Source organism: Coregonus lavaretus (assembly GCF_964263955.1).
Source record: "Coregonus lavaretus genome assembly, contig: HAP1_SCAFFOLD_7600, whole genome shotgun sequence".
In the NCBI taxonomy this organism is placed as follows: domain Eukaryota; kingdom Metazoa; phylum Chordata; class Actinopteri; order Salmoniformes; family Salmonidae; genus Coregonus; species Coregonus lavaretus.
In genome coordinates this window covers 10001-25684 of record NW_028161014.1, presented here as the reverse complement: position 1 = coordinate 25684, position 15684 = coordinate 10001, and the positions used below count along the sequence as shown (strand labels likewise).

Here is a 15684-nt window from a genome sequence, read left to right as displayed (position 1 = left end):
AACATTACACTCAGAAGTTCCAAAAGAATAAAGACATTTCAAATGTCATATTATGTCTATATACAGTGTTGTAACAATGTGCAAATAGTTAAAGTACAAATGGGAAAATAAATAAACATAAATATGGGTTGTATTTACAATGGTGTTTGTTCTTCACTGGTTGCCCTTTTCTTGTGGCAACAGGTCACAAATCTTGCAGCTGTGATGGCGCACTGTGGTTTTTCACCCAGTAGATAAGGGAGTTTATCAAAATTGGGTTTGTTTTCGAATTCTTTGTGGATCGCTGTAATCTGAGGGAAATATGTGTCTCTAATATGGTCATACATTTGGCAGGAGGTTAGGAAGTGCAGCTCAGTTTCCACCTCATTTTGTGGGCAGTGTGCACATAGCCTGTCTTCTCTTGAGAGCCAGGTCTGCCTACGGCGGCCTTTCTCAATAGCAAGGCTGTGCTCACTGAGTCTGTACATAGTCAAAGCTTTCCTTAAGTTTGGGTCAGTCACAGTGGTCAGGTATTCTGCCACTGTGTACTCTCTGTTTAGGGCCAAATAGCATTCTAGTTTGCTCTGTTTTTTTGTTAATTCTTTCCAATGTGTCAAGTAATTCTCTTTTTATTTTCTCATGATTTGGTTGGGTCTAATTGTGTTGCTGTCCTGGGGCTCTGTGGGTCTGTTTGTGTTTGTGAACAGAGCCCCAGGACCAGCTTACTTAGGGGGCTCTTCTCCAGGTTAATCTATCTGTAGGTGATGGCTTTGTTATGGAAGGTTTGGGAATCGCTTCCTTTTAAGTGGTTATAGAATTTAACGGCTCTTTTCTGGATTTGGAAAATTAGCGGGTATCGGCCTAATTCTGCTCTGCATGCATTATTTGGTGCTTTTCGTTGTACACGGAGGATATTTTTGCAGAATTCTATCTGTCTACCTCTCTATCTCTGTCTCTCTCTCACTCTCTTTCTTTATATCTCTCCATCTCTACCTCTCTCTCTCTCCACCTCTACCTCTCTCTCCACCTCTACCTCTGTCTCTCTCTCTCTCTCTCTCACTCTCTCTCTCAATTCAATTCAATTCAATTTCAATTTCAATTTAGGGGCTTTATTGGCATGGGAAACATGTGTTAACATTGCCAAAGCAAGTGAAGTAGATAGTAAACAAAAGTGAAATAAACAATAAATATTAACAGTAAACATTACACTCAGAAGTTTCAAAAGAATAAAGACATTTCAAATGTCATATTATGTATATATACAGTGTTGTAACAATGTGCAAATAGTTAAAGTACAAATGGGAAATTAAATAAACATAAATATGGGTTGTATTTACAATGGTGTTTGTTCTTCACTGGTTGCCCTTTTCTTGTGGCAACAGGTCACAAATCTTGCAGCTGTGATGGCACACTGTGGTTTTTCACCCAGTAGATAAGGGAGTTTATCAAAATTGGGTTTGTTTTCAAATTCTTTGTGGATCGCTGTAATCTGAGGGAAATATGTGTCTCTAATATGGTCATACATTTGGCAGGAGGTTAGGAAGTGCAGCTCAGTTTCCACCTCATTTTGTGGGCAGTGTGCACATAGCCTGTCTTCTCTTGAGAGCCAGGTCTGCCTACGGCGGCCTTTCTCAATAGCAAGGCTATGCTCACTGAGTCTGTACATAGTCAAAGCTTTCCTTAAGTTTGGGTCAGTCACAGTGGTCAAGTATTCTGCCACTGTGTACTCTCTGTTTAGGGCCAAATAGCATTCTAGTTTGCTCTGTTTTTTTGTTTGTTCTTTCCAATGTGTCAAGTAATTCTCTTTTTGTTTTCTCATGATTTGGTTGGGTCTAGTTGTGTTGTTGTTGTTGTTGTCCTGGGGCTGTGTGGGGTCTGTTTGTGTTTGTGAACAGAGCCCCAGGACAAGCTTACTTAGGGGACTCTTCTCCAAGTTCATCTCTCTGTAGGTGATGGCTTTGTTATGGAAGGTTTGGGAATCGCTTCCTTTTAAGTGGTTATAGAATTTAACGGCTCTTTTCTGGATTTTGATAATTAGTGGGTATTGGCCTAATTCTGCTCTGCATGCATTATTTGGTGTTTTACGTTGTACACGGAGGATGTTTTTGCAGAATTCTGCATGCAGAGTCTCAATTTGGTGTTTGTCCCATTTTGTGAATTCTTGGTTGGTGAGCGGACCCCAGACCTCAGAACCATAAAGGGCAATGGGTTCTATAACTGATTCAAGTATTTTTAGCCAGATCCTAATTGGTATGTCAAATTTTATGTTCCTTTTGATGGCATAGAAGGCCCTTCTTGCCTTGTCTCTCAGATCGTTCACAGCTTTGTGGAAGTTACCTGTGGCGCTGATGTTTAGCTCTCTCTCTCCATCTCTACCTCTCTATCTCTGTCTCTCCATCTCTACCTCTGTCTCTCTCTCCATCTCTACCTCTGTCTCTCTCTCCACCTCTACCTCTCTCTCTCTCTCCATCTCTACCTCTGTCTCTCTCTCCATCTCTACCTCTCTCTCTCTCCATCTCTACCTCTCTCTCTCCATCTCTACCTCTGTCTCTCTCTCCATCTCTACCTCTCTCTCTCCATCTCTACCTCTGTCTCTCTCCACCTCTACCTCTCTCTCTCTCTCTCTCTCTCTCTCTCTCTCTCTCTATTCAATTTCAATTTAAGGTCTTTATTGACATGGGAAACGTATGTTAACGTTGCCAAAGCAAGTGAAGTAGATAATAAACTAAAGTGAAATAAACAATAAATATTAACAGTAAACATTACACTCAGAAGTTCCAAAAGAATAAAGACATTTCAAATGTCATATTATGTCTATATACAGTGTTGTAACAATGTGCAAATAGTTAAAGTACAAATGGGAAAATAAATAAACATAAATATGGGTTGTATTTCCAATGGTGTTTGTTCTTCACTGGTTGCCCTTTTCTTGTGGCAACAGGTCACAAATCTTGCAGCTGTGATGGCGCACTGTGGTTTTTCACCCAGTAGATATGGGAGTTTATCAAAATTGGATTTGTTTTCAAATTCTTTGTGGGTCGCTGTAATCTGAGGGAAATATGTCTCTCTAATATGGTCATACATTTGGCAGGAGGTTAGGAAGTGCAGCTCAGTTTCCACCTCATTTTGTGGGCAGTGTGCACATAGCCTGTCTTCTCTTGAGAGCCAGGTCTGCCTACGGCGGCCTTTCTCAATAGCAAGGCTATGCTCACTGAGTCTGTACATAGTCAAAGCTTTCCATAAGTTTGGGTCAGTCACAGTGGTCAGGTATTCTGCCACTGTGTACTCTCTGTTTAGGGCCAAATAGCATTCTAGTTTGCTCTGTTTTTTTGTTAATTCTTTCCAATGTGTCAAGTAATTCTCTTTTTATTTTCTCATGATTTGGTTGGGTCTAATTGTGTTGCTGTCCTGGGGCTCTGTGGGTCTGTTTGTGTTTGTGAACAGAGCCCCAGGACCAGCTTACTTAGGGGGCTCTTCTCCAGGTTAATCTATCTGTAGGTGATGGCTTTGTTATGGAAGGTTTGGGAATCGCTTCCTTTTAAGTGGTTATAGAATTTAACGGCTCTTTTCTGGATTTGGAAAATTAGCGGGTATCGGCCTAATTCTGCTCTGCATGCATTATTTGGTGCTTTTCGTTGTACACGGAGGATATTTTTGCAGAATTCTATCTGTCTACCTCTCTATCTCTGTCTCTCTCTCACTCTCTTTCTTTATATCTCTCCATCTCTACCTCTCTCTCTCTCCACCTCTACCTCTCTCTCCACCTCTACCTCTGTCTCTCTCTCTCTCTCTCTCACTCTCTCTCTCAATTCAATTCAATTCAATTTCAATTTCAATTTAGGGGCTTTATTGGCATGGGAAACATGTGTTAACATTGCCAAAGCAAGTGAAGTAGATAGTAAACAAAAGTGAAATAAACAATAAATATTAACAGTAAACATTACACTCAGAAGTTTCAAAAGAATAAAGACATTTCAAATGTCATATTATGTATATATACAGTGTTGTAACAATGTGCAAATAGTTAAAGTACAAATGGGAAATTAAATAAACATAAATATGGGTTGTATTTACAATGGTGTTTGTTCTTCACTGGTTGCCCTTTTCTTGTGGCAACAGGTCACAAATCTTGCAGCTGTGATGGCACACTGTGGTTTTTCACCCAGTAGATAAGGGAGTTTATCAAAATTGGGTTTGTTTTCAAATTCTTTGTGGATCGCTGTAATCTGAGGGAAATATGTGTCTCTAATATGGTCATACATTTGGCAGGAGGTTAGGAAGTGCAGCTCAGTTTCCACCTCATTTTGTGGGCAGTGTGCACATAGCCTGTCTTCTCTTGAGAGCCAGGTCTGCCTACGGCGGCCTTTCTCAATAGCAAGGCTATGCTCACTGAGTCTGTACATAGTCAAAGCTTTCCTTAAGTTTGGGTCAGTCACAGTGGTCAAGTATTCTGCCACTGTGTACTCTCTGTTTAGGGCCAAATAGCATTCTAGTTTGCTCTGTTTTTTTGTTTGTTCTTTCCAATGTGTCAAGTAATTCTCTTTTTGTTTTCTCATGATTTGGTTGGGTCTAGTTGTGTTGTTGTTGTTGTTGTCCTGGGGCTGTGTGGGGTCTGTTTGTGTTTGTGAACAGAGCCCCAGGACAAGCTTACTTAGGGGACTCTTCTCCAAGTTCATCTCTCTGTAGGTGATGGCTTTGTTATGGAAGGTTTGGGAATCGCTTCCTTTTAAGTGGTTATAGAATTTAACGGCTCTTTTCTGGATTTTGATAATTAGTGGGTATTGGCCTAATTCTGCTCTGCATGCATTATTTGGTGTTTTACGTTGTACACGGAGGATGTTTTTGCAGAATTCTGCATGCAGAGTCTCAATTTGGTGTTTGTCCCATTTTGTGAATTCTTGGTTGGTGAGCGGACCCCAGACCTCAGAACCATAAAGGGCAATGGGTTCTATAACTGATTCAAGTATTTTTAGCCAGATCCTAATTGGTATGTCAAATTTTATGTTCCTTTTGATGGCATAGAAGGCCCTTCTTGCCTTGTCTCTCAGATCGTTCACAGCTTTGTGGAAGTTACCTGTGGCGCTGATGTTTAGCTCTCTCTCTCCATCTCTACCTCTCTATCTCTGTCTCTCCATCTCTACCTCTGTCTCTCTCTCCATCTCTACCTCTGTCTCTCTCTCCACCTCTACCTCTCTCTCTCTCTCCATCTCTACCTCTGTCTCTCTCTCCATCTCTACCTCTCTCTCTCTCCATCTCTACCTCTCTCTCTCCATCTCTACCTCTGTCTCTCTCTCCATCTCTACCTCTCTCTCTCCATCTCTACCTCTGTCTCTCTCCACCTCTACCTCTCTCTCTCTCTCTCTCTCTCTCTCTCTCTCTCTCTATTCAATTTCAATTTAAGGTCTTTATTGACATGGGAAACGTATGTTAACGTTGCCAAAGCAAGTGAAGTAGATAATAAACTAAAGTGAAATAAACAATAAATATTAACAGTAAACATTACACTCAGAAGTTCCAAAAGAATAAAGACATTTCAAATGTCATATTATGTCTATATACAGTGTTGTAACAATGTGCAAATAGTTAAAGTACAAATGGGAAAATAAATAAACATAAATATGGGTTGTATTTCCAATGGTGTTTGTTCTTCACTGGTTGCCCTTTTCTTGTGGCAACAGGTCACAAATCTTGCAGCTGTGATGGCGCACTGTGGTTTTTCACCCAGTAGATATGGGAGTTTATCAAAATTGGATTTGTTTTCAAATTCTTTGTGGGTCGCTGTAATCTGAGGGAAATATGTCTCTCTAATATGGTCATACATTTGGCAGGAGGTTAGGAAGTGCAGCTCAGTTTCCACCTCATTTTGTGGGCAGTGTGCACATAGCCTGTCTTCTCTTGAGAGCCAGGTCTGCCTACGGCGGCCTTTCTCAATAGCAAGGCTATGCTCACTGAGTCTGTACATAGTCAAAGCTTTCCATAAGTTTGGGTCAGTCACAGTGGTCAGGTATTCTGCCACTGTGTACTCTCTGTTTAGGGCCAAATAGCATTCTAGTTTGCTCTGTTTTTTTGTTAATTCTTTCCAATGTGTCAAGTAATTCTCTTTTTATTTTCTCATGATTTGGTTGGGTCTAATTGTGTTGCTGTCCTGGGGCTCTGTGGGTCTGTTTGTGTTTGTGAACAGAGCCCCAGGACCAGCTTACTTAGGGGGCTCTTCTCCAGGTTAATCTATCTGTAGGTGATGGCTTTGTTATGGAAGGTTTGGGAATCGCTTCCTTTTAAGTGGTTATAGAATTTAACGGCTCTTTTCTGGATTTGGAAAATTAGCGGGTATCGGCCTAATTCTGCTCTGCATGCATTATTTGGTGCTTTTCGTTGTACACGGAGGATATTTTTGCAGAATTCTATCTGTCTACCTCTCTATCTCTGTCTCTCTCTCACTCTCTTTCTTTATATCTCTCCATCTCTACCTCTCTCTCTCTCCACCTCTACCTCTCTCTCCACCTCTACCTCTGTCTCTCTCTCTCTCTCTCTCACTCTCTCTCTCTCTCTCTCTCCATCTCTACCTCTCTATCTCTCTCTCTCCATCTCTACCTCTCTATCTCTGTCTCTCCATCTCTACCTCTCTATCTCTGTCTCTCCATCTCTACCTCTGTCTCTCTCTCCATCTCTCTCTCTCCATCTCTACCTCTCTCTCTCCACCTCTACCTCTCTCTCTCTCCATCTCTACCTCTGCCTCTCTCTCCATCTCTACCTCTCTCTCTCTCTCCATCTCTACCTCTGTCTCTCTCTCCATCTCTACCTCTCTCTCTCTCTCCATCTCTACCTCTCTCTCTCTCTCTCTCCATCTCTACCTCTGTCTCTCCATCTCTACCTCTGTCTCTCTCCACCTCTACCTCTATATCTCTCTCCACCTCTACCTCTCTCTCTCTCCACCTCTACCTCTGTCTCTCTCCATCTCCACCTCTGTCTCTCTCTCACTCTCTCTTTCTTTATATCTCTCCATCTCTACCTCTGTCTCTCTCTCCACCTCTGTCTCTCTCTCCACCTCTACCTCTCTCTCTCTCCACCTCTACCTCTCTCTCTCTCCATCTCTACCTCTCTCTCTCTCCATCTCTACCTCTGTCTCTCTCTCCATCTCTACCTCTCTCTCTCTCTCCATCTCTACCTCTGTCTCTCTCTCTCTCCACCTCTCTCTCTCTCTCTCTCTCTCCACCTCTCTCTCTCTCTCTCTCTCCATCTCTACCTCTGTCTCTCCATCTCTACCTCTGTCTCTCTCTCCATCTCTACCTCCGTCTCTCTCTCCATCTCTACCTCCGTCTCTCTCTCCATCTCTCTCTCTCCATCTCTACCTCTCTCTCTCTCCATCTCTACCTCTGTCTCTCTCTCCATCTCTCTCCTGTCTGTTATTATGATCAGAACCTGGAGACAGGATGTGATGTCACTCAGGAAAGCCAGTTAACTCTGTGTGATACACCAGTGTGTGTGTGGAATAGTAGTTTTTAATAGTGTTACTGTAGTATGGCATCTCTAGTGTGTTTAATCATCTCTGTTATTACCTGGTACACCTCTGGCCTGCTGGCATCTCTAGTGTGTTTAATCATCTCTGTTGCTGCTGTGTAGAGATGGGAGGATTCCTACACTATGTAGAGATGGGAGGATTCCTCCACTGTGTAGAGATGGGAGGATTCCTCCACTATGTAGAGATGGGAGGATTCCTACACTATGTAGAGATGGGAGGATTCCTACACTATGTAGAGATGGGAGGATTCCTACACTATGTAGAGATGGGAGGATTCCTACACTATGTAGAGATGGGAGGATTCCTCCACTGTGTAGAGATGGGAGGATTCCTACACTATGTAGAGATGGGAGGATTCCTCCACTATGTAGAGATGGGAGGATTCCTACACTATGTAGAGATGGGAGGATTCCTACACTATGTAGAGATGGGAGGATTCCTCCACTATGTAGAGATGGGAGGATTCCTACACTATGTAGAGATGGGAGGATTCCTCCACTATGTAGAGATGGGAGGATTCCTACACTATTTAGAGATGGGAGGATTCCTACACTATGTAGAGATGGGAGGATTCCTACACTATTTAGAGATGGGAGGATTCCTCCACTATGTAGAGATGGGAGGATTCCTACACTATGTAGAGATGGGAGGATTCCTACACTATGTAGAGATGGGAGGATTCCTACACTATGTAGAGATGGGAGGATTCCTCCACTATGTAGAGATGGGAGGATTCCTACACTATGTAGAGATGGGAGGATTCCTACACTATTTAAGGATGACTGTTCAGTTTCCACACACTGCTGCTGCGTCATCCGGGTGTTTAATTATAGTAGACTAGTTGTTATAGCTGCTGGTTTAAACACCAAATAAACTACGCTTAACACCTGCTCTCTCTTCAAATCTCCTTCTCCTCTCTCTCTCTCTCTCTCTCTCTCTGTTTCTCTCTCTCTCTCTGTCTCTCTCTGTCTCTCTCTCTCTCTCTCTCCTCTCTCGTCCTCTCTCGTCCTCTCTCTCTCCTCTCTCTCCTCTCTCGTCTCTGTGGAAGTGTGTATATAGCTGTATACAGTGGGGAAAAAAAGTATTTAGTCAGCCACCAATTGTGCAAGTTCTCCCACTTAAAAAGATGAGAGAGGCCTGTAATTTGCATCATAGGTACACGTCAACTATGACAGACAAATTGAGAAAAAAAAATCCAGAAAATCACATTGTAGGATTTTTAATGAATTTATTTGCAAATTATGGTGGAAAATAAGTATTTGGTCACCTACAAACAAGCAAGATTTCTGGCTCTCACAGACCTGTAACTTCTTCTTTAAGAGGCTCCTCTGTCCTCCACTCGTTACCTGTATTAATGGCACCGATTTGAACTTGTTATCAGTATAAAAAGACACCTGTCCACAACCTCAAACAGTCACACTCCAAACTCCACTATGGCCAAGACCAAAGAGCTGTCAAAGGACACCAGAAACAAAATTGTAGACCTGCACCAGGCTGGGAAGACTGAATCTGCAATAGGTAAGCAGCTTGGTTTGAAGAAATCAACTCTGGGAGCAATTATTAGGAAATGGAAGACACACAAGACCACTGATAATCTCCCTCGATCTGGGAGCAAGATCTCACCCCATGGGGTCAAAATGATCACAAGAACGGTGAGCAAAAATCAGAGAACCACACGGGGGAACCTAGTAAATGACCTGCAGAGAGCTGGGACCAAAGTAACAAAGCCTACTATCAGTAACACACTACGCCGCCAGGGACTCAAATCCTGCAGTGCCAGCCAGTACATGTCCAGGCCCGTCTGAAGTTTGCTAGAGTGCATTTGGGTGATCCAGAAGAGGATTGGGAGAATGTCATATGGTCAGATGAAACCAAAATATAACTTTTTGGTAAAAACTCAACTCGTCGTGTTTGGAGGACAAAGAATGCTGAGTTGCATCCAAAGAACACCATACCTACTGTGAAGCATGGGGGTGGAAACATCATGCTTTGGGGCTGTTTTTCTGAAAAGGGACCAGGACGACTGATCCGTGTAAAGGAAAGAATGAATGGGGCCATGTATCGTGAGATTTTGAGTGAAAACCTCCTTCCATCAGCAAGGGCATTGAAGATGAAACATGGCTGGGTCTTTCAGCATGACAATGATCCCAAACACACCGCCCGGGCAACGAAGGAGTGGCTTCGTAAGAAGCATTTCAAGGTCCTGGAGTGGCCTAGCCAGTCTCCAGATCTCAACCCCATAGAAAATCTTTGGAGGGAGTTGAAAGTCCGTGTTGCCCAGCGACAGCCCCAAAACATCACTGCTCTAGAGGAGATCTGCATGGAGGAATGGGCCAAAATACCAGCAACAGTGTGTGAAAACCTTGTGAAGACTTACAGAAAACGTTTGACCTGTGTCATTGCCAACAAAGGGTATATAACAAAGTATTGAGAAACTTTTGTTATTGACCAAATACTTATTTTCCACCATAATTTGCAAATAAATTCATTAAAAATCCTACAATGTGATTTTCTGGATTTTTTTTCCTCATTTTGTCTGTCATAGTTGACGTGTACCTATGATGAAAATTACAGGCCTCTCTCATCTTTTTAAGTGGGAGAACTTGCACAATTGGTGGCTGACTAAATACTTTTTCCCCCACTGTATTTATATATCCAGTAGCTGTGTGTTGTATTCCTTGACTCTTCTCTGTTAGTTATGGCGCTCCAGGGGTGGAGTTTACAGGACTACACAGAGACGCTGCAGTCGTAGCACAGATACACTTCCTCCAAGGACAGGTAAGACTGTGAGGTCACTTCCTGTAGGACAGGTAGGACTGTGAGGTCTCTTCCTCCAAGGATGGGTAAGACTGTGAGGTCACTTCCTCCAAGGACGGGTAAGACTGTGAGGTCACTTCCTCCAAGGACAGGTAAGACTGTGGTCACTTTGTGTAGGAGAGGTAAGAATTAGTTCAATTCCTGTAGGCCAGGTAAGACTGAGTTCACTTCCTGTAGGTCAGGTAAAACTGAGTTCACTTCTTCTACAGATATGCTGAGATGAGGAGGTCCTAGGTGACAGTTTTGTTCCCATTTGAGAGATCTGGGATTTCTCCAGATTTTCAGACAATATTTAGGTCAGGGATGGGCAACTAGTGGCCGGCCCGCTGCCCTCTTTTTGGAGGCCCGCGGATCAATGTACTTTCAAACAAAAAAAATTCTCTCCGCCTCCAAGACTGGGACCAGTAAAATGTTTTGTGGGAGGGGTGGGGTCAACCAAATCTGGCTTAACGCCACCAAAAGGCTTCTGGTATAATGCAGTTAGTCAGTCCCTCCACTTGTTTTGTTAGATCTGTGGCCTAAAATGCTTGATTTTGCTCCAGCAATTGTGACATTTTCCATGACAATATGCGATGATTTTGTCCAATTTGTCATGAAAATCCGCAGAGGGGAAAAGTTTGTTGGCGCGGTTTGATTGAACCATATTATGCAGTAAATTTGTATTTATTATGGATCCCCATTAGTTCCTGTCAAGGCAGCAGCTACTCTTCCTGGGGTTTATTATGGATCCCCATTAGTTCCTGCCAAGGCAGCAGCTACTCTTCCTGGGGTTTATTATGGATCCCCATTAGTTCCTGCCAAGGCAGCAGCTACTCTTCCTGGGGTTTATTATGGATCCCCATTAGTTCCTGTCAAGGCAGCAGCTACTCTTCCTGGGGTTTATTATGGATCCCCATTAGTTCCTGCCAAGGCAGCAGCTACTCTTCCTGGGGTTTATTATGGATCCCCATTAGTTCCTGCCAAGGCAGCAGCTACTCTTCCTGGGGTTTATTATGGATCCCCATTAGGTCCTGCCAAGGCAGCAGCTACTCTTCCTAGGGTTTATTATGGATCCCCATTAGTTCCTGCCAAGGCAGCAGCTACTCTTCCTGGGGTTTATTATGGATCCCCATTAGTTCCTGCCAAGGCAGCAGCTACTCTTCCTGGGGTTTATTATGGAGCCCCATTAGTTCCTGTCAAGGCAGCAGCTACTCTTCCTGGGGTTTATTATGGATCCCCATTAGGTCCTGCCAAGGCAGCAGCTACTCTTCCTGGGGTTTATTACGGATCCCCATTAGGTCCTGCCAAGGCAGCAGCTACTCTTCCTGGGGTTTATTACGGATCCCCGTTAGTTCCTGCCAAGGCAGCAGCTACTCTTCCTGGGGTTTATTACGGATCCCCGTTAGTTCCTGCCAAGGCAGCAGCTACTCTTCCTGGGGTTTATTACGGATCCCCGTTAGTTCCTGTCAAGGCAGCGGCTACTCTTCCTGGGGTTTATTACGGATCCCCGTTAGTTCCTGCCAAGGCAGCGGCTACTCTTCCTGGGGTTTATTACGGATCCCCATTAGTTCCTGCCAAGGCAGCGGCTACTCTTCCTGGGGTTTATTACGGATCCCCATTAGTTCCTGCCAAGGCAGCGGCTACTCTTCCTGGGGTTTATTACGGATCCCCATTAGTTCCTGCCAAGGCAGCGGCTACTCTTCCTGGGGTGTATTACGGATCCCCATTAGTTCCTGCCAAGGCGGCGGCTACTCTTCCTGGGGTTTATTACGGATCCCCATTAGTTCCTGCCAAGGCGGCGGCTACTCTTCCTGGGGTTTATTATGGATCCCCATTAGTTCCTGCCAAGGCGGTGGCTACTCTTCCTGGGGTTTATTATGGATCCCCATTAGTTCCTTCCAAGGCGGCGGCTACTCTCCCTGGGGTTAATTATGGATCCCCATTAGTTCCTGCCAAGGCGGCGGCTACTCTCCCTGGGGTTTATTATGGATCCCCATTAGTTCCTGCCAAGGCGGCGGCTACTCTCCCTGGGGTTTATTATGGATCCCCATTAGTTCCTGCCAAGGCGGCGGCTACTCTCCCTGGGGTTTATTATGGATCCCCATTAGTTCCTGCCAAGGCGGCGGCTACTCTCCCTGGGGTTTATTATGGATCCCCATTAGTTCCTGCCAAGACAGCGGCTACTCTTCCTGGGGTTTATTATGGATCCCCATTAGTTCCTGCCAAGGCAGCGGCTACTCTTCCTGGGGTTTATTATGGATCCCCATTAGTTCCTGCCAAGGCAGCGGCTACTCTTCCTGGGGTTTATTATGGATCCCCATTAGTTCCTGCCAAGGCAGCGGCTACTCTTCCTGGGGTTTATTATGGATCCCCTTTAGTTCCTGCCAAGGCAGCGGCTACTCTTCCTGGGGTTTATTATGGATCCCCATTAGTTCCTGCCAAGGCAGCAGCTACTCTTCCTGGGGTTTATTATGGAGCCCCATTAGTTCCTGTCAAGGCAGCAGCTACTCTTCCTGGGGTTTATTATGGATCCCCATTAGGTCCTGCCAAGGCAGCAGCTACTCTTCCTGGGGTTTATTACGGATCCCCATTAGGTCCTGCCAAGGCAGCAGCTACTCTTCCTGGGGTTTATTACGGATCCCCGTTAGTTCCTGCCAAGGCAGCAGCTACTCTTCCTGGGGTTTATTACGGATCCCCGTTAGTTCCTGCCAAGGCAGCAGCTACTCTTCCTGGGGTTTATTACGGATCCCCGTTAGTTCCTGTCAAGGCAGCGGCTACTCTTCCTGGGGTTTATTACGGATCCCCGTTAGTTCCTGCCAAGGCAGCGGCTACTCTTCCTGGGGTTTATTACGGATCCCCATTAGTTCCTGCCAAGGCAGCGGCTACTCTTCCTGGGGTTTATTACGGATCCCCATTAGTTCCTGCCAAGGCAGCGGCTACTCTTCCTGGGGTTTATTACGGATCCCCATTAGTTCCTGCCAAGGCAGCGGCTACTCTTCCTGGGGTGTATTACGGATCCCCATTAGTTCCTGCCAAGGCGGCGGCTACTCTTCCTGGGGTTTATTACGGATCCCCATTAGTTCCTGCCAAGGCGGCGGCTACTCTTCCTGGGGTTTATTATGGATCCCCATTAGTTCCTGCCAAGGCGGTGGCTACTCTTCCTGGGGTTTATTATGGATCCCCATTAGTTCCTTCCAAGGCGGCGGCTACTCTCCCTGGGGTTAATTATGGATCCCCATTAGTTCCTGCCAAGGCGGCGGCTACTCTCCCTGGGGTTTATTATGGATCCCCATTAGTTCCTGCCAAGGCGGCGGCTACTCTCCCTGGGGTTTATTATGGATCCCCATTAGTTCCTGCCAAGGCGGCGGCTACTCTCCCTGGGGTTTATTATGGATCCCCATTAGTTCCTGCCAAGGCGGCGGCTACTCTCCCTGGGGTTTATTATGGATCCCCATTAGTTCCTGCCAAGACAGCGGCTACTCTTCCTGGGGTTTATTATGGATCCCCATTAGTTCCTGCCAAGGCAGCGGCTACTCTTCCTGGGGTTTATTATGGATCCCCATTAGTTCCTGCCAAGGCAGCGGCTACTCTTCCTGGGGTTTATTATGGATCCCCATTAGTTCCTGCCAAGGCAGCGGCTACTCTTCCTGGGGTTTATTATGGATCCCCTTTAGTTCCTGCCAAGGCAGCGGCTACTCTTCCTGGGGTTTATTATGGATCCCCGTTAGTTCCTGCCAAGGCAGCGGCTACTCTTCCTGGGGTTTATTATGGATCCCCATTAGTTCCTGCCAAGGCAGCGGCTACTCTTCCTGGGGTTTATTATGGATCCCCATTAGTTCCTGCCAAGGCAGCGGCTACTCTTCCTGGGGTTTATTATGGATCCCCATTAGTTCCTGCCAAGGCAGCGGCTACTCTTCCTGGGGTTTATTATGGATCCCCATTAGTTCCTGCCAAGGCAGCGGCTACTCTTCCTGGGGTTTATTATGGATCCCCATTTAGTTCCTGCCAAGGCAGCGGCTACTCTTCCTGGGGTTTATTATGGATCCCCATTAGTTCCTGCCAAGGCAGCAGCTACTCTTCCTGGGGTTTATTATGGATCCCCATTAGTTCCTGCCAAGGCAGCAGCTACTCTTCCTGGGGTTTATTATGGATCCCCATTAGTTCCTGTCAAGGCAGCAGCTACTCTTCCTGGGGTTTATTATGGATCCCCATTTAGTTCCTGCCAAGGCAGCGGCTACTCTCTCTGGGGTTTATTATGGATCCCCATTTAGTTCCTGCCAAGGCAGCGGGTACTCTTCCTGGGGTTTATTAGGGATCCCCATTAGTTCCTGCCAAGGCAGCACCTACTCTTCCTGGGGTTTATTATGGATCCCCATTAGTTCCTGCCAAGGCAGCGGCTACTCTTCCTGGGGTTTATTATGGATCCCCATTTAGTTCCTGCCAAGGCAGCGGCTACTCTCCCTGGGGTTTATTATGGATCCCCATTTAGTTCCTGCCAAGGCAGCGGCTACTCTTCCTGGGGTTTATTAGGGATCCCCATTAGTTCCTGCCAAGGCAGCACCTACTCTTCCTGGGGTTTATTATGGATCCCCATTAGTTCCTGCCAAGGCAGCAGCTACTCTTCCTGGGGTTTATTATGGATCCCCATTAGTTCCTGCCAAGGCAGCAGCTACTCTTCCTGGGGTTTATTATGGATCCCCATTAGTTCCTGCCAAGGCAGCAGCTACTCTTCCTGGGGTTTATTAGGGATCCCCATTAGGTCCTGCCAAGGCAGCAGCTACTCTTCCTGGGGTTTATTATGGATCCCCATTAGTTCCTGCCAAGGCAGCAGCTACTCTTCCTGGGGTTTATTCTGGATCCCCATTAGTTCCTGCCAAGGCAGCAGCTACTCTTCCTGGGGTTTATTATGGATCCCCATTAGTTCCTGCCAAGGCAGCAGCTACTCTTCCTGGGGTTTATTATGGATCCCCATTAGTTCCTGCCAAGGCAGCAGCTACTCTTCCTGGGGTTTATTATGGATCCCCATTAGTTCCTGCCAAGGCAGCAGCTACTCTTCCTGGGGTTTATTATGGATCCCCATTAGTTCCTGCCAAGGCAGCAGCTACTCTTCCTGGGGTTTATTATGGATCCCCATTAGTTCCTGCCAAGGCAGCAGCTACTCTTCCTGGGGTCCAAACATATTAAAGCACTTACATATAAAACAAAATATAAAACAGTACATCATATAACGTTATTACACCACTACATATCTACAATACAAAATGTGTAATACCACCATACAACAATATTACAGTGAATGTGTGTGTAGAGCGCGTGTGTGCATATCCTAACTGTCCCGGACTGGTTGAAATCGCAAGCCGTCATTTAGTGCTGCGACGACTGGGTCAGTT

The 15684-nt window shown here is 45.4% G+C and overlaps 1 protein-coding gene across 1 annotated transcript in view; it reads left to right on the top strand.

Annotated features, from left to right (window-relative positions):
* Window positions 1–7601: 7601 nt before the first annotated feature.
* LOC311121209 (lethal(2) giant larvae protein homolog 1-like) overlaps window positions 7602–15684 on the top strand; it is a gene marked incomplete at both ends in the record, with an annotated part of 17555 nt that continues 9472 nt past the window's right edge. The window contains 2 exons of the mRNA XM_084195726.1: window positions 7602–8287; window positions 10195–10276. Coding sequence (XP_084051852.1) covers window positions 7602–8287; window positions 10195–10276 — 768 coding nt within the window. The remainder of the gene's footprint in view (window positions 8288–10194; window positions 10277–15684) is intronic.